Below are 19,637 nucleotides of genomic sequence, written 5' to 3'. Positions count from 1 at the left end.
ATTCCTCCTGCCAAAATTCCCAAACAACAGAAATTTAAAATCTCTGGTCCAATGAAATTAAATTGACTCCTTGTATTAGGCTATAGAACCAATGATTTGTGCTGTGTAAGAACAACAGCCATAATTAACCACCACTGGATGCTCACCGCAGGTTAGGCACTGTTCTGAGTGTACTGAATACCTCATCGCATTTGTATCTCACAGCTTTTTGAAGTTTGCCATTAACCACATTTTACAGAGGAGTAAACTGAAATTTACAGAGATTATCTCCTCGCTCCTCACATAGTTAACAGCAGGAATTTCAAACAAGGTTTTTAAAGATGAGTTTTTGTGTTTCTGGCTTCTTTTCTTGCTCCCATATCCAGGGGACAGAGTTGGAACTCCGTATATAAGCCTTTGCATTTTTTTTTTTTTTTTTTTTTTTTTTTTTTTGTTGAGACAGAGTCTCACTTTGTTGCCCAGGCTAGAGTGAGTGCCGTGGCGTCAGCTTAGCTCACAGCAACCTCAGACTCCTCGGCTTAAGCGATCCTACTGCCTCAGCCTCCCGAGTAGCTGGGACTACAGGCATGCGCCACTATGCCCGGCTAATTTTTTCTATATAGATTTTTAGTTGTCCATATAATGTCTTTCTATTTTTAGTAGAGACGGGGTCTCGCTCAGGCTGGTCTCGAACTCCTGACCTTGAGCAATCCACCCGCCTCGGCCTCCCAGAGTGCTAGGATTACAGGCGTGAGCCACCGCGCCCGGCCAGCCTTTGCATTTGTTGAAGTTGAACTTTGTCCTCCTGTCTGTTCATCCTACAGGGCCTTCCTGTGTTCACAACAGGATGTATGGTGGTACCTCTTCCCTTAGCTCCCTTCAATTCCTCTGCCTGCTGTGAATGCGAGTTGTCTAGGTAACACACAGCGCTCTCACTGTCATTTCCCAGGTACTCCCTGGCCTCCTTTAGGAGAGTATTCTAAGCTAGTCATTATGAATAGGTCAAGGTCTAGATTCAACATCCCATGTCAATGTCATCCTCTTTGACCTACTTTTCTATTGCCACCTTGCAACCTGCTAAACCAGTCCTGGTCTAGGGGGCTTCATGACCTGTGGAGGAAAATAAAAAAGGGTTTCAATTCCAAATAGAAAAATTACATGTCTTTAGACTATTGTTATTAGTGTTTCACAACTGCACATTCATCCTTCATCTATACTCTAGAGATTTTGTGATCAAATGTGTATATTTGTCAGGTAAGGTGAAATGATAGAAGATGCCTAGTTCCTACTTCTGCACATAGCTCTGAAAGATCTGCTAGCGCTTGAAGCAAAATATTAAAGCCTTGTCCACTTTTTTGCTTTAATTCCTAATTACTGATTAATTTCTTGCATGTTAGTGGAAAAGCATAGAACACCTGAGCTCTGGCTAAGGCAATGGGTAAACGTAAAAGTCACATAAATCTGAAATGAAACCCAGATCTTCTATTGCTTTCTAGTTAAGTAACTATTGCCAAATGGTTAAACTCTTTGGCTAAATTTTTTCTTTTGTAAAATGGTATCAATAAAATATTAAGCAAAATATATGAAGAGTTTGTGTTACAGAAACTGCCTTATTGTTAATTTAGTCTTTGGGGTTAGATTATAAACTCAAGAGAGCAGCACTGATTATCCTGTAAATATTTAGCACCTACTATGTGCTTGGCACTGAGAAAACAAAGACAAATTTAAAAGCTGTGATGCCTCAGCTAGTCGGCAGCACTGATATTCCCTAATGTACTTGTGCTTGCTCTGAAAACAATGATGCCTCTGCCTAAGTTTGAATTTGTTACCCCACAGTGAAAAGACACAGGGTGAACCTGAATTTCCGAAGTACATGGAGTTAATTGATGGTCTAGTATCTGTTTCCTTTACCTTTCCAGCCCTATTGACAAACTTTCCTCCAGCTGCAAAGCTTAGTCAGAGAATAACAAGCCTCCAGAGCCTCCTCAGGGAGAGTAAGGAAGGAAAGAACAGATATCCAAGCAGGGAAACATGGGATGTCAAGAAGCCCGGATATATCAGCCAGAAAAACTGGGTTCTCATCTTAACTCAGCCCCTTGCCAACTTTGTTCACTATTTCCTCTCTTTCTGCCTTTTTGTTTTGGATTGAATATTATTTCACTTTCTCTCCTTTGTTGTGTTTGTTATGCTAATGCATATCCTTTCCTGATCTTGTTGTAATGTACTCATTGCTGTTCCTTAGTATAAACTGTATTTTTTAAGCATAGGAACAGTTACGGTGTTTAATGTTAATTAATGCAGGTATCTGTTGAATAAACAGCTTACATTTCAAGATGAAAGTCAAACCTCTTCCAAATGGCCTTAGAGAGAGAATCTACATATCAGACTTTGGCAGAAGCATATGTGTACTCACAACGGCAGAAACACTCCCATCCTCTGTAAACACAGAGAGAACAAGGGCATTTGCTATAATTTGTAACAAAGTGGTAGTCAAAACCACTGGATTCCAATCCTGGTCATGCTACTGTGACCTTTGAATTAGAAGTTTTCTCCCTTTGTAAAATGAGGACTTTGGAAGGGCAGAAAACGTGAACTACTGCTTTTCTGAAATTGGGCCAATTATTTTATAAATATTGTCTCAGTTTATCCTTGAGTATTATTACTCAGTGTTTCACTTCCTTATTTCGTTTCTGTTCTCATAACTACATTAACGTAGATAGCACCATCTCTTTTCTATAAATGAGCATACTGAGGTTTAGAGGGATTAACATCTCAGATTAAGTTTAAATGAAGATATTTATCATTATTTAAAAATTGAAGTTTGTTTTAACAAGTAAATGTTTCAACACAAAAGCTACATGAAGTAACAAACAATCCAAAAGAATAGAAAAGATGAGAAACCCCTGACCTTGCTATTATGCAACTGCAATTCAATAAATTTTGAGTGACTAGAAATTTGACTGGCTGGAGGCATCTCAAGCTGTGGTTCTCAAAGACACTGTGATTATCACTTCATCTGTCCTGCCCTTTCAAAAAGATGACATATGAAAAAATAATCCCAGATTCTCTTTGTTTTTTCATTGTCCCACTACTCCCACAGCTTCAATTATCTTCTAGAAATTGGAGGCTTCTCAATTTGTATCTCCAGAGTTGATCTTTCCCTGAAATGCCGACCCAGATATCCAGCTGCCAACCTGACATGCCCATTGGAATGTCTCAAAAGCATCTTCTAGCACAGCACATACAGAATCATGATAGTCACATCTCTCCCTGATAGTCCACTTCTTTCCCAGTGATTTACCCCCCCAAAAAATTGCCATCTTAGATTTCTTCCTCTTGACCCCTCAGTTGTGCTGCTTAGATTTCCACACACCCTCTTTCTGCCTGTACATACTTTTCTCACTATTTCTTTGTCCCTTGCTGCCTACACATCAACCAAATCTTACTGTCATTCAATCCCTTATCCACTATAAAATCTATGTAATCTTTTAAAATGATAATCTGTTCATGTTATCACCCACCACCGCAGGTTCCCATCACTCTCAGGAAAAAATACAAATATGTCTCATATGGCCTCTGCTGCCTTTCGTGATTCTACCCCAGTTTATGTCCTTAGCCTCATTGTCAACTATTCTCTTTGTTCCCATATACATATACCATAAACATACTGGTCATTCTTCAGTTCCTTGAATTTGCTGTGCACCTCCCACTAAAGACCCTTTGCAAATTCTATTCCCTCCTTCAGAAATACTCTCCTAACACTTCTCTAAATACTCATCCTTCAAATCTTGGTTTAAATACACCATCAAAGACTTTCCCCAAGGCCACAGACTAGATGAGGCCTCCCCATTAAATCCTGTTATCATGCTGCTTTCTTCCATAGCATTTGCCAGCCCGTAATTACAGATTTATTTCTGAAATTACTGTTAAGACATATCTCCCCTACTAGCCTCTAAGTACCACAGGGCAGCGAACGTCACCAATGCCTGGCACAGAGCCAGTTTATTATTGACATTCAGAGTATGAGTGCTCATCCATTTTTGAAATAGATGAATAAAAAGGTGTTCTAATATATATGTGTATGTAACATTTCTTGCGTGGTGGTTAAAATAGGTTTCCAAATATCCAACTATATCAAGTCTTCTTTGTTAGTTCTTTTTTTTAAAATAAACTTTTATTTTAAAATAGTTTTTTATTTTTAAAATGTTGCAAAGATAGAACAGACAGTTATATACCCCATGGTCAGTTTCTCCTATTATTAACATTTTACATTAATCTGGAACATTTTTCCCAATTAACAAATCAATATTGACACATTATTACTAACCAAATCCATACTTTATTTAGATTACTTAGTAGTTACCGAATATCTTTTTTCGTTTCAGGATCCCATCCCTGATACATTACACGAAATTATCATGTCTCCTTAGGCTCTTCTTGCCTACGACAGTTTTTCAGACTTGCCTTGTTTTTTGATGACCTTGACTGTTTTGAGGAGTACTTCTCGGGTGTTTTGTATAATGTCCCTCAACTGAGGATTGTCTGATTTTTTTCTCATGCTTAGACTGGGGTAGGCATTTTGGGGACAAATATCCATAAAGGTAAAGCACTATTCTCTTCACATCATATCAAGGGCATGTCTGGACTCAGAAATTGATACCCCAAAATCTGGTACATAGCATGCCGAGTACTTTGAACTGAAGGAGTTTGGAAGGCCTGAGAAGCAAAGTCTCTCTTACATTCTCCTGCCTTCCTATCTTCTGCTCCTCTCTTTCTCCCAAGAAACATGTCATAGAAACTAGGATTCTTCATCCCCAAGGCAGGCACAGAAACTAGAACTGCTGTAGCCCAAAGAAATATTACTCTAACCTTCTCCCTCCTTTATGTGTAGGAGCTGGCCATAAAGAAATTCTCTAACCTTCCTTGTCTGATAGTAGGGCGTAAGACCCTCATTCCAGAGGCGTCCTGCCCCACCTGGGAGGAGGGAATGCTACACAGAGAGGCCAAGAAGAATCTCAATAGACAAGCCTTTCTGGGTTTTCCCCCTCAGTCTACTATCAATAGATCATACCCTTTTTGTTCCATTACTACATGTCTGGCCATTCTTCATCAATCTAAGCATAAAATAGACAGTCTTCCCTGGGTTTGGGGGGGGGTGTCTTTTTTTTTTTTTTTTTTTTTGAAAGCTCCCGTGTCACATAAAACTTTAGTTAAATAAATTTGTTATGCTTTTCTCTGTCTTTTGTTATAGGAGTGTTGGCCATGACCCTTATGATGGGTGAGCAAAGGTACCACAGTTTTTCCACCCTTACAGGAACATACTATCAACATGACTCACCATGTTGATGTTAACCTTGATCATTTGGCAAAGGAAGTGTTTGTCAGGTTTCTCACACTGTTAAATGATTTTGTCACACTTCTATACCGTACTCTTTGGAAAGAAATCACTAGGCACCATACTTAATGTGTGGAGAGTTACGTACCACCTGCTTGATGGTGGAGTGTCTACATAATTATATGAAATTCTTTTGCATGGTGGCTTTATGTATTTCCCTCCATTTATTTATTTATATCACTATAGACTCATCTACATTTATTTTATACTTTGGGTTACAACTCAATACTACCTTATTTTGTGGCTAAAATTGTTCCAACTCTAGCCAATAGGAGCTATTTCAGTTGGCTTTTTGGTCCCCTTGACGTATCTCTAACATTGTGAGTTGGTGTTTCCTTGAACACTTGCTTACTTCCTGGCACTACAAGATGATCCATAGTTATCTTGTATATTTCTTGCCCCAGCCTTAGAATCTGCCATTTCTCCAACGAACCCTGATTCTCTCTATTGCAGAATATCTCTTCCGCTTTGTCCACTTTTTCTTTTTCTGGTATTCCAATTATTCAGGTGTTACATCTTTTGAAATTATCCTACAGTTCTTGATTTTTTTCTCACTCTTTTTTTCCTTCTGCATTTTAGTTTGGGAAGTTTCTATTGACGTATCTTCAAGCTCACTGATTCTTTTCTTGGCTATATCAAGTCTAGTGATGAGTCCACTGAAGGTATTCTTCATTTCTGTTGTAGTGTTCTTGATTTCTAGCATTTCCTTTGATTCATTCTTGTAGTTACTATCTCTCTGCTTACATTATTCATCCTTTTTATGTTGTTTACTTTTTCTATTAGAAATATTATTCTAACATATTAATATTATATTATTCACAGTTTTTAAAAAAAATCTGTGCCTGATAATTCTAAAATCCATATCATATCTAAGTTGGGTTCAGATGATTATTTTCTCTTCAAACTTTCTTGTTTCTTGCCTGCTGGCATGCCTTATAATTTTTTATTAAAAGTCAGACATGTTTTATTAGGTAATGGGAACTGAGGTAAATAGGCCTTCAGTGGGAAGATGTATGTTAATCTGGCAAGGAGTTGGGCTGTGTTCAATGTTTGCTGTAGTTATTGTTATAGTTTTGAGGTCAGAGGCCTCAAATTTCTCTAGTGTATTCATTTTCATCTACACTCTTGGTTTTGAGCTTCCCTATATATTCTTTTTTAGAGATAGCTTGTGTCTTGCAGCTCTTTTAGCTGTCATCACTGTTATTATACTGGAGTTTGTCCATACGGTGGTAAAGTATGAGGAAAGGGGAGTGTTCAAATGTTCTGATTAAATTGCAGTCTCTCAGTGGGCCAGTGTCTTGGGGCAGTGACGACCTTCACAAGTGTTTCTTTTATGATATAGCTTTTTTTTTTTTTTTTTTTAAATATGTTCCTTACTCCCTTCCCTAGAATTCCTAACTTATTTTCTTGGAGTCCTGACCCCTGTGGCCTATATTTATTTCCTCTTAGGTGAGAAATAAAACATTGGGAGAGGCTGGACTGAGAAGAATTTTTTTCCTCTAGCTGGACTAAGGCTCTAGCAGTCATTTTCCCTGGATTATAGGGCTTTTAGATGGAGAAGGTCTGGACATATTTCACAATGATCACTCTCCCCCTCCCATGACAGAGCCAGGAAAGGATCTTTTTCAGATCTTCATTACAAAAACCTGGTGGATTTCCTGGAGGCAAAACTGAAAAATATGTGGTAAGACTACAGCCCCAGGAGTTTCTATCACCACTGGTCTAGACACGATGTCGCAGCTGTGCATAGAAGTGTTTTAGCTCCTGGGGAGCAGACCTCAGCTGTGTTCTTCTCCATGCATTTCTCTCTCCAGTTTGGGGGTTGGCAGTTTCTGCTACAGCTTCAATTCTTTTGTGGGTCCAAGAAAAGTTGTTGATTTTCAGTTTGTCCAACTTTTTCTTCTTTTAAAGACGGGAGTGACCAGGTTCTTTTCATGTCAGACCTGAAGCCAGAAGTCCCATGTCAGTTTTATTCATAAAACACATCTCTTCATATTTCTGTCTGTGATCATCTTTACTTTCTTCTAATTTCTCTATTGTGAATTTCACTATTACTCAGATGTCCAGAAAACTGTCTAGATTCAGCCTAAATGAATCTTTGATAAGAAGATAATATTTTTCTGAAATGTCAGTAAATTAAACATTAGTATTCTGATGTGAGCCATTCTAGACATGGTTTGGTAAAATTAACTGAAGATGAGAACCACTGATGAAGAATTTAATCAAGATTAATACTTTCATTTTAAAAGGTTGATGAGGGACGTGAGTACATTTAATATTAATAGTTTCATCCATTAAATCTTTTGCTACTAAGAATTGATGTCCTTGTCCTACTTAGGTAAATAATGTTTATTTTTTGGCAGTAACAAAATTATTTACGAATTGAACTATAGCAGTGATTTTTCTCAATTGACAAAAGGTACAATTTTTGCCTCAACCCCTTATCTGATGGCTCATTGTATATTGGACTGTTCCTTATTCAGTCAAAGGTTAACAGGGGTGAGGGAAGGATTAATTATCAGACAGCCCCCTTTTCATTAAAAAATAGATTAACCAGTTGAAAACACAGTTTAATACAAATAAAGTGTCTTCTAAACAATTATCTATAATACAATTTTCTTTTTTGATTAAATACATATAGAGTGTTATGTATGCATATTTCAAAAACTATATATAATAAAAAACAAAGCAATTACGTGTGATTTTTTTTCTTTTCTCCTTTTTGCATGTTTGTATTTTCTAACTTTTACATAATGAAAAGGTAATGCTTTTGTGAAGAGAAAAAAATGTAGAAGTTCAAACAAAATGACTAATTCATAAAATTATAGGACTAGAATAGAATTTGGAGTATAATTTTTAAGCCAATTTCTAATTTTTTCAGCTGAAGAAACTGAGACACAGAAAAACCAATCTTTTTCAACCTCCTCTTTCTCATTTCTGCCTATCAGAATAGTAACCACCAATAAAGACCCTTCTCAAATGTGCATGGCTTTGGCATTTCTATTATAGCAAATCTTATGTCTCTTAGCAATTTTAAAGTTCTTCCAGTATGACAATAATTATGAGAAGGAGGATGAGCTGTGGGAAGGAGGATACCTTTTGCTTCCCATCTGTCAAGCACTTAGCCATGTATCTTATGTTATTTTAACTAATCTTCACACTACCTTCATGACATGGACATTATTGTCATTTTGCAGATAAAGAAAATCAAATAGTTTAAGAAATTTTACAAATCTTCCTTGTCACAACCTGCAAAACTCAGGTTTTTACACAGGTCTATGTGCAACTTGACCTACAGTAGATGCTCAGTAAATACCTCATTAATAATTGAGCTAGTTCAGGGAACATGGACCAGATTTTTAGTGTTTATCAGTGATACCTTAATTAACTCACAATTAAAAACCATCTTTGACCACAAGTAGTGTTTGCCGTCCAGATTCTCTAAGTAAGCAATTGTTTTCTGTCATGGAAAAAATAATGACCACTGTTGCTATTTGACTTCCTTGTTCTCTTCTTTATTGTACTTCACATGTTAAAAATCCTTTTCCAAATTTTTATTTTTTTGTTTGAAGCATTATCACTTTCATTTTTAGACACTACCTTCTCTGTGATGTACTCACCTTTTACCTCCTCGCTTAAATTATATAGCTAAGTAACAATAGCTTACTTATTTAGCACTTTCACAAAAAATATCACATTGGAAAATGTCTTTGGAAACAGGTAGAACTGACATTATTACTCTCATTTTATGGATGGAGAGGTTAAGTGTCCAAATTCAGTGATTTGCTTAGAGTCATACAGCTATTAAAACGCTGAGCTGGGCCTTAAGGAGAGTTCCCTGGCTCCAGATCTAGTGTTCATTCTTCTGTTATATAACTTGATAACACAAAGCCATTCTCTTTGTCATACTTTTAATGGCCCACTATAAATTTGCCTGCAACTTGAGATTCTACTCCATTCTTGCTTTATTTTGTTGATCCCTTAATTTGTTAGCTGTTTTGTCAATCAGAGATTTTAACTGCATAAAACAGAACAAACTCTGGGTGATTCAAACAGGAAAAGAATTTGCTGAGAGGATTTTAGATAGCTCTCAAAATAATGGGGAAGCAGGTTCAGAAATAGGTGGGAACACAGGAAAGGGGTAGCAGCAAAGACATCTGCCAAAACTATGCTGTAGAACACAGGATACCCCTGGACAATAGATTCCTTTGCTGATACATCCGGCTTTACCGCCCCTGAAAATTAAATGTTGTAGCCACTACCACTGCCCACTACCAGAATGTTTTTCCATCATCCTTGCTTCTTTGTGTCACTATCTTCTATTTCAAACTCATAAATGGGAATGTCTGATTGGCTGAATATTGATCATATGGTCATATTCTAGGATTAAGGGAAGCTGGGAAACCAAGTACGAGTAATTTAACCTCTATAATTGGAAATGAGCTCTGTCTCCCATCAAAACTCATTATACATACACTTCACCAAACACAACATAGAAGTTGAAATAATTGAAAACCCCTCACCAAGGCCAAAAAAGGGTCAAATTCCAGTACTATTTCCAATTTAATTTTATATGTTCTTTCTTTAGGCTAACTTTCTTTGGCACAGGAAATACATTTAATTTACAACTATGACTCAACTGTCACTCAACCAATAATTACCATTGCTCTGCATCATTCTGAAGGTTCAAAACTTGTTGTATAAGTTTAATTCATCTCTGAGAAATTCTTTTTTCAAAGTTATCCTCATAGTTTTTTCAAATGAGTGAGCTTCTTCAGGGTTTGAAAGAATGAACTAATGCTTTACAAAATATTTTTGAAGCATAAATAATATATTCAGCATCTTTAGCTGTCTGGGGATTTTAATATATATGCCTTGTTATTTTACTTTAAGAATTTCAATTTTTTTACAAACATATTTCTTAATCTGAATAACCATTTCCTCTGCAGTATTTTTGAACAGTGGCTCCGAAGGCACCGTCCTCTTCAAGAAGTTTATCCAGAAGCCAATGCACCCATTGGGCATAATCGGGGATCCTACATGGTTCCTTTTATACCTCTTTACAGAAATGGTGATTTCTTTGTTTCATCCAGAGATCTGGGCTATGATTATAGCTACCTACAAGATTCAGGTATCTATTTCCTTTTATTTTTCATAGATGAGAAAACAGAAGCTTACATAATATAAATAAATTGTCCCAGGCCATTTACCTGGTATGTGGCATAGCCAAACCATGATATAGGAATAAGAGGAGAGCCCATATTTTATCAACCTTGTTCTGCATTTTGGGGGACAATTAGTTGAACAGATATAAGTTTGATTGAACTTTTTTTAATCATGGGATCACTAAGAACAGGGAATTTTGCAAAGGATGGAGGGGTTTCCTATGAGTCAAAAAGTGGGGCAGTCTCAAGTAACATGTTTTTCCTTCCTTCTATAAAAATCACAGTTCTTAAAGAAAGGAGCTTGTTGGTAACTATTTTGCAAAGAGTCTCCATTTAGGACTTTGTGATTTGTCTCCATTTCCATTTCCAGAACATTTCATGGGCTCATACTTTTGAACATGCTGTTGTTTCGGCCTAAAGTCTGATTCTGTTTCTCCATTTGTCAAACTCTCAGATATCAAATCATTTTATACATATACATGGTCATGTTTAAGCACTCCTTCCTTAGAGTTGCATGGTAATTTTTCTATGTATGAATCTGTCCACTGTCCACCTGGGTTGTGAGCCCCACAAAATCTAAATTTGTCTTGCAAGCCTCTCTATTCTAAGTATCAAATAATATCTGGTATGAACTAAAATTAGTTAATCAATTTGAGTGCAAGTGATGTTTATCATGAAGGGTCACACCTCAACTTATAAAAGTGAAGCTTGCTAGAAAATTGTCACCACCCCTTAATACCCAGGTCATTTTTATATATGTATTTAAAATCATTTTTCAAGCATTTTATCATGCCAGGTGTTTTTAGGTGGCTTTATTGGATTTATTTATTCTTTCCACATACATTTATTGAATAACTACTTTTACTAAGACATTGTCTTAGATGCTGTGGACACAGTGGTAAACAAATAATATAGTCTCTATCTTCACAGAGGTTATAACAGAAGAGAAAGATCTTAAATGGCTACTTGCCTAATGACTCTTTTATTTAGAGATGTGCCAATATTCAGGGGTCAATGAAGTGACATTTCAGACACTATCAATATGACAGGTAGAATTAACTCATTGCTAAAGGGGACATGATTATGGATTTTGGCTATATTGTTAGAATAATAGAAGCCACTGATGAATTTTAAGCAGATTATAATCAAATTTGAATTTTCAAAAGATTGCTGTTGTTGCAGTATGTAGAAAATTTTGTAGCAGTTTCAAAACATGCAGAGAGGCCAGTGAAGATGCTGTTATGAGAGTCCAGGGAACAGTAAAGGTAGTTTGGATTGCAGTGGTGGGAGGAGGAAGGGAGAGACAAAGCATGAAAGAACTTGACATTATTTTGAAGACAAATCTACAGAACTTGGCATATGATTTATAGATGAGGTGAGGAAGAAGGAGGTGTTAGGGATGCCTTTAAGCTTTCTGACTTGTGAAACTAATAATGGCAGCACGATTCACTGAGATAGTAAGAATAGGAGTAGGGCCAGACATGGAGGGAAACCCACTGTTTTATTATACAGTGCAACAGGGTGGTTTGAGACATTAGGGTAAATATATCTCTTGGGCAATTGAATATACAGGGCTGACACTCAGAAGAGGTGTCCAGCCTCAGATCCTAACATGAGAGACATCAGCATGTAAATTCTCTCAGCTAATCTTTAAGAGCCTGTGTAGTAGTGATTTTTGTTCTGTTTTACAGGTAAGTAAATTGAGAATTTGAAAGATAAAGTGACTAATTCTAAATTACAAATCTAATAAGTGGCAAATATCGAATCCAAAACTTATAATGTCCCTATCATTCCACAGAAGGGAGGGTTCCCTTTAGCTCCTATATTGTCTTCCACACAAATGCTGCACCTCCTTGTTATTCCCTGGTATCCAGGTGGTACATTTTACTACAAAAGGCAACAAAAATCACTGGATGAGTGAGCGGAGAGGAGCCTCAAAGAGTCATATTAGAGGCTTGAAGATATTTATTTTTACTGAAATTTTTTAAAATGAAACTGATTTGAAATTCTTTAGGCTACTCTTCACACAGCTGTGAATTTACATAGTTAATTTTAGAGAAGTTTGACTTTAAAATAAGCAACAGCAACTACTAGGGAGAGTGAGGCAGGAGGATCACTTGAGCCCAAGAGTTTGAGACCAGCCTGGGCAACATAGTGAGCATCCGTGTCTTAAGAAAAAAAAAAAGAAAAAAGACAACAGCAATTGCCTGTTTTCTACGCTATGAATTATTCTATATTATTGCCTCTGTTCTACTTCCAGGGAGTTCAAAATTTATCTCTATTCATTGCTAAATTTTAAGGTTACTCAAAAAATCTTTTAAAATTTCCTGATATAATTTTGTTCAAGGGGATCATTATTCATCATTTAGGTACTCGTGTTTATAATTACTTAAGTGCTTTCTGTAAAAAGGCAGCTGATGTCTGGCATTTGTCAAACATTTTCTCTTATCATTGAATTTAGCGATGCTTTTAAAAATTGAGTAGCTGGTGATTTTCTTTTATGCATAACTGATTAAAAGGTGAGACCAAAGAGCTTTGGCAATGAAGATTTGTGTCCTCAATGCTATTGGTAAAATGTAATCTTGCTTTCTGTGTGGTAATGCTCTGTTCAGAGCTTCTTTCTTCAAGTATATTCCAAAAGAGCTAGAAATTTGATTTTTAAAAGGAAGGGGGGAGGTCAGGTTCACAGTAACTGTAGTGTCTAATTCTGCAAATGGAATTTGACGAAGCTCCTATCATTCACGTATTTGTTCAAAAACTATGCTTAGCTATGTGTATTCCTGTGTGCATATTGTTTCTTTCCCCCTGCCATGGCTTGCCATCAACATCACATGCTCCAGTCCTAACTCATTCTTCTACTCAGTGGGATAGTCCTCTGGGATGCCTTCCCTGATTTTACAGACAGATGTAGGAGGTTGTTTTCCCCGTGATCCCACTGTATCTTTTACATGCTTTCATCAGAACAACATTACTCTTGAAATGATGTGTTTACCTGTCAGTCTCTTTTTTCAGTTATTGTTTCCTTCATGAAAGACACTCTGTCTTATTTATCTTTTTACCTCAGTGCCTGGGCTGTCACCTGGCATGTAGTGTGCCTCAGTGACTACTTGTTTTATGAATAAATGAATGAATAAATAAATAGAAAAATGAAAGGTAAAGCAAAACATAGTACTTGCTCTCATGAGCTTGTGACCAGCCTGAAAAGTACGACATACATATAAATAATTATAATATATGGACGGTTATGCCAAGTGTCACAAGGGGGTAAGGAAAGAAATAATCTGAGAATCCAAACGAGAGAACTGAGCTGAATCAGCAATCAAAGAAGTTCTGAGAGAAAAAAACTTTCATTGGAAACTGTTTAAGTTAAAATATTGATGAAATTATTATGGAACAACAAGAGTCAGTAACAGTTATAAATTACTTTCTAGATGGTAGGCATTGTACCAAGAGCTATACATAAACTGTCTAGTTTAATCATTACAGGCAAACTTTCTAAGCTACAGACTCTTAATTCATTAAATTAGAGCAATGATCCCTAACTATGTCATATGTTTGTTGTGGGCAAGTGAATGCACTTTGGAAATGATAGAGCACAAAATAAACAAAAGACTATGTAATTATTTTGAAAAGAATGGGTTACAAGAAAAATGGGACTTTGCATAAAGATTATAGAAAAATTATGACATTAAGAAAGAATAAAAAAGTGCACTGTTGGGGTGCAAAAGCAGATAGCTGAGAAAGAAAAGTCTGAATTTTAGTTTAAAACCATTGGGATCAAAGAGGGATTCAAAGAAGATAGTCTCTTATTGACAGTAAAAATTGAGATCACTTGGGATGAATTGAAGGAAAAAAATAATAAGGAAAGCTAGAGAACAGAAGGACAGGCAGAAATAGTATTTAAATGCTGTGAAAGCACTTGAGCTGAGTCTTTAACAATAAAGAAAATAATATTTATTATGTGATTTCTATGTACCCTGCACTTTGTTACGCATTTTAAATGTACTGTATATTGAAGTGACTAATAGCAATCTAAGCTATGTGTAGTATTCCCATTTTTTAAATAATTTTAAATAAATCAGTGGTTTAGGATGGCTCACTAACATTCTATCTGTATTCCAGCTAAGCAAAAAGGAAACGGTAAAGGGCAAAGACAGTTTTAAAGGGAACTGCCCAAAAGTTGTATTTATTATTTTTGCTCTCCACTTGAGTTACATAGCCATAACTTGTGGCAAGGTAAGCCCAGGATACACTTTCTTCTTTCCACTCTATCACAAAATGGATTTAAAGTATCTTCTATATACATTCAATAATATATATTTTATACACATTATACAGCACCTTCTATAAAGAAATTGCTTTTTTATAGAGAATCTATCTGCTCTTATTGAGCTAATAGTAAGCAAAGACTTCTTCATTTATTCAAATTTTATAGCTTCATAGATAAATTCTACATTATATTGACATAATGTTAAAACATCTCTCCTTAACTTCTATGTGCCTTAAATATGTAGCTGATAGTGAGAATAAGATTTGTTTTTCATTATATTTATTTTTAGGTTAAGTGTCAATGTACAGCCAAATTTAATTTATATACTCTTATCCAACAATAATCTATTCCTTTTAATACATATTATCTGAACATGGATTTCTTAATACATAATTATATTATCTATCAATTAGTTCAGGTACTTTTTAGTAACACACTTTCTAATTTTATAAACAAAATACATTCATTTTAGATTTTGGAGAATTGAAAAAGAGAATAAACACAAAATAAAAATCACCTATAATCCCCCTACTCAGATTAATTATCCTTTGTCCTTTGTTTAGTTTTATTTACTTTTTCTTATCTTTTTCCACATATACGTAAGCATGTTATTAAGCATATGTTTTCATTAATTTATTTTATTAAATAATATGTTCATGCTATTTTATAAGTCAAAGAGTGCTGCAAGTCCTATAACAAAAGGTTTATGCCCCTAAATCAGCTACCATAATTCTTTAAGATATTTATTCTGATATTCACCTCGTATTTGTAAATAACAGGCACTATTACTATTTATTAATTCATCATTTATCTCTGTAGTTTCTCATATATAAATAACAATTTTAACTCTCTTACAGCCTTCTTTTTCTTTCCTTCACCTTCTCGGTATAGTATTATCATTATTTGGAGTCAAATCAACATCTAGGATTTTCATTATATTTACTATTTAAATATTATTCACAATTGAACCAAATAACATGCCATGATTACATTTCCTTTCTTACATTATTTTTTCCCTTGGGGTTAATCCTTTATCTTTTTACTTGTTTTTAAATTACCCATCACTATTTATATCAATTTTTTAAAAAATAACTGCAAATATCACCTTATAACATAGGGAAATATGGGTGATTTATATTTTTTTTCCTTTGGATGACATTCTTTGTATAGCTCTCCTCTTCCCATTCCACAGCTACCACTGTGGGACATTCCTTCGCCATATCTTCTGGGGCCAATTACATATTCAGTCATTCAGTAGACATTTTAATTGTCTCCTATGTGTTTCAGACATAGCACCAGAGGCCAGGATTACATTAATGATTAAAACATAATATTGGCTTTCAAGGAATCAGTTCAATAGAAAAGACATTCATATAAGTAGATAATAATTGGAATATAACATGATGAGTGCAATAATGGAGGAAATGCTAAACTTATATTAGGTATTTAAGGCTTATTAACTGAATATAAAAGAAGCTCATGGCAGTTGAGGAGATGAAACCTGACTTTATGAAACAATTCAAGAATAGGGTAAGGGAACTCAGTAAGTATAATAAATTATTTCTGAAGTGTATGTCCTGAGCTATTAAAATTAAATTATTTCAGAGGTGGGAAAGTATTTATAGGCAGTAGAAGTTGGGGTTGTTATCCTTGCCCAATGGCATTTTGTTATGTGGTTGGAAGCAACATAAATAATCGGAATGCTAAAAGTTTTGCCTTGCTCAGAATTATTTTTAAAAATACTTGGCTAGGCCAGGCACAGTGGTTTGCACCTGTAATCCTAGCACTCTGGGAGGCTGAGGCAGGAGAATCGCTTGAGCTCAGGAGTTGGAGATCAGCCTGAGCAAGAACGTGACCCTGTCTCTACTAAAAAAAGAAAAATTAGCCAGGCTTCATGGCACACACCTATAGTCCCAGCTACTCAGGAGGTTGAGGCAAGAGAATCACTTGAGACCAGAAATTGAGGTTGCAGTGAGCTATGATAATGCCACTGCACTCTACCTGGGGCAACAGAGCAAGACTCTGTCTAAAAATAAACAAATAAATAAATAAATGGGTTTAAGTCTGTTGTTTTAAGATTTAAAATTATGACCTCCATTAACACAGAGATTGTTCAAATGCCCTGGGGTTCTTGGAAGCCTATAAGATTACCGAGCATTTGCTAGTACTATAGTGAGTTAACGGTTGTCAAATAATTAAAAGACTGAATTATTGAATGGTTAATGATACAACAATGTCAGAATTGTTATAAGATCAGCAGAAGGAGCTGTAGAAATAATAGATAAAATTTAATTGAGTGCACACTATCTACCAGGCACTGAATAATTTACAGAAATTTTCTATAAAATTAAAACATCCCAACAAGGGGGTATCCTTTTCCTTTTTTCCTGATGAAGAAACCGAGGCTGTGGAACACTAGGTATAAATTTCCTAAGTTTTATTGCTAGTAAATAGCAGAGCTGGCATTTAAACCCAAGTGTCTGACTCCAATGTAGTATGAAAGAATGATGATGATGGTGATGATGATAATAACAATAGAAAAAACAGTGGGATGTCTTTCTATTTCAGACCCAGACTCTTTTCAAGACTATATTAAGCCCTTCTTGGAACAAGCCAGTCGGATCTGGCCATGGCTTCTTGGGGCAGCCGTGGCAGGGGCTGTCCTCACGGCCATGCTGGCAGGGCTCACCAGCCTGCTGTGTCGTCACAAGAGAAAGCAGCTCCCTGAAGAACAGCAGCCGCTCCTCCTGGAAAAAGAGGATTATCACAGCTTGTTGTATCAGAGCCACTTATAAAAAGGCTTAGGCAACAGAATGGGGCCAGCAAGCCAGACCTCATGTTAACTCAAAGTAACATCCAGGTTTCCAGGGGATATCCCGACAGAAACCCCTAGTATTTGTCAGTAAAGACCATTCTCAGAATTGTAACCTAATACAAAGTGTGCCCTCCCTCCAACGTGGGTAGAACACACCTGTATTTGTCTTGCTGTTTTCGTTCATCCCTTTTTACAATTTTCCCCAAGCCCATAATTCCAAGAAATGGATGCTACTTGGTAAGAGGAATCGTTACTTATATCTAAATTAAAGTGCTCTTATTAAAAAGTTGAATAATTTTCATTTTTGCCTCCTGATTATTTAAAGATATGTTTCTTTTTTATTGCCCCCTTCTTTGGTTTTAATAAAGTAGTAACAAATGTACATAAACTCCTTAAGGCTTGAGAAATACATTTTTATTCTCCTCAGCAAACATGATATTTTCCCATGTTTTACATTTCTGCCCAAAATGCATTATGGACTTCGATCGTCAACTCTTTCCCATCACAGTTCTAACTATACTCTTGAGGGTTACTGAGAACAAGGGCTCAGCTTCTATAACACATCCAGCTAAGTGCCTGTCTCAAGATGTGCCCATTAAATATTTTGGTGATTATACTTATAAGTGTATTAACATCTTTTTGCCTTCTAAGAAGTATTTTATTAGAAAAAGTTTAAAATGCTACAAAACATTTGAAGGTTGAGAATAATTACCTGAATATCAACCTGTCTCCAATTCTAGTAAAGGAACTTATTTCCATTTTCCTCGGCTATTAAGACCTTAAATTGGGGTGTTCAGGTAATCCCACTTACTTGAATTTTTGGGTCCTGGTGGTTTTTAAAAATAGTTCAATTGCTATTACATTTGTATTCTAGCTATGCATAGCAAAGGAGACTAGGACTAGTGGGTGGAAGTAATGGGGCCCGTTTTGGCTCAATAAAAGGAAAAGCTGTCCAATACTCAGAGAAGTCCAAAATCAAAATGGACATCCTTGAAAAATTAGTGGTTGCCGCTGGAATTCTTCAAATAGCTGGCTGAGTGGTTAATTTGACTTGGATTCCATAGAGAAAATTTAAGAATTGGATCTATAGTAATACTTATTTTTTATTTCAGAATGTTAAGGGGGACAAATATTTTTGTTACATGGATAGCTTTTGTAATGCTTGAGTCACAGCTGTAAGTGTGCCCATCACCCAAATAGTGTTCATTGTACCGTTTGGTAGATTTTTTTCTCTTCCTCTCCTTCCCCCTCCCACCCTGCTTGATTTCCAATGTGTTTTACTTCCTTCTGTGCACATGTGTGCCCCTCAGTTAGTTCCAATTTAATAGAAAGTATGTATGTTGTTTGTTTTTCCATTCTTGAGCTACTTCACTTAGGGGAATGGTCTCCAGTTCCAACCAAATTGTTGCAAAAGGCATTAATTCATTCTTTTTATGGCTAAGTAGTACTCCATGGTATACATATACTACATTTTGTTAATCCACTCATGAATTGATGGGCATTTGGTTGATTCCACATCTCTGCAATTGTGAATTGTGCTACAATAAACATCCTAGTGGAGGTGTCTTTTTGATAAAATGACTTCTTTTCCTTTGGGTAGATACTCAGTAGTGGGATTGCTGGATGGAATGGTAGCTTCACTTTTAATTCTTTGAGGAGTCTCCATACTGTTTTCCATAGAGGTTATACTAATTTGCAGTCCCACCAACAGTGTATAAATGTTCCTTTCTCTCTGCATCCATGCCAGCATAGGACTCTTAACAAATCTCTCCCCACTCTAAAGCAAGGCCAACCATGCTCTATAAAAAGTTGCTCTGCCACAGTATTTCAGGGTCTTTTATCAGATTCTTCTTTCCACCCTCTAACCAAACTCATTTGCTCTGTCCAGGTATCCTCAGTTTCTACAGCTTCCTTATGCCTAGTTTGTGCTTGTCAGCTCAGGATTTTTAAATATGTACTTTACTTTGACTACTTTTTTTATTTCCAGCCCTCATATGTGAACACCCTGCTTTC

General features: G+C 36.0%; 1 protein-coding gene across 1 annotated transcript in view; it reads left to right on the top strand.

Moving 5' to 3' along the window:
• The window catches only part of TYR (tyrosinase), an 84,518-nt gene extending 66,512 nt beyond the window's left edge, over nucleotides 1-18,006 (top strand). The window contains exons 4-5 of the mRNA XM_069469083.1: nucleotides 10,324-10,505; nucleotides 17,378-18,006. Of these exons, the coding sequence (XP_069325184.1) occupies nucleotides 10,324-10,505; nucleotides 17,378-17,604 (409 nt within the window). The 3' untranslated portion in view covers nucleotides 17,605-18,006. The remainder of the gene's footprint in view (nucleotides 1-10,323; nucleotides 10,506-17,377) is intronic.
• Nucleotides 18,007-19,637: the final 1,631 nt, after the last annotated feature.

The sequence above is a fragment of the Eulemur rufifrons genome, chromosome 6, assembly GCF_041146395.1.
Source record: "Eulemur rufifrons isolate Redbay chromosome 6, OSU_ERuf_1, whole genome shotgun sequence".
In the NCBI taxonomy this organism is placed as follows: Eukaryota; Metazoa; Chordata; class Mammalia; order Primates; family Lemuridae; genus Eulemur; species Eulemur rufifrons.
This window is presented reverse-complemented; position numbering and strand designations above follow the sequence as displayed.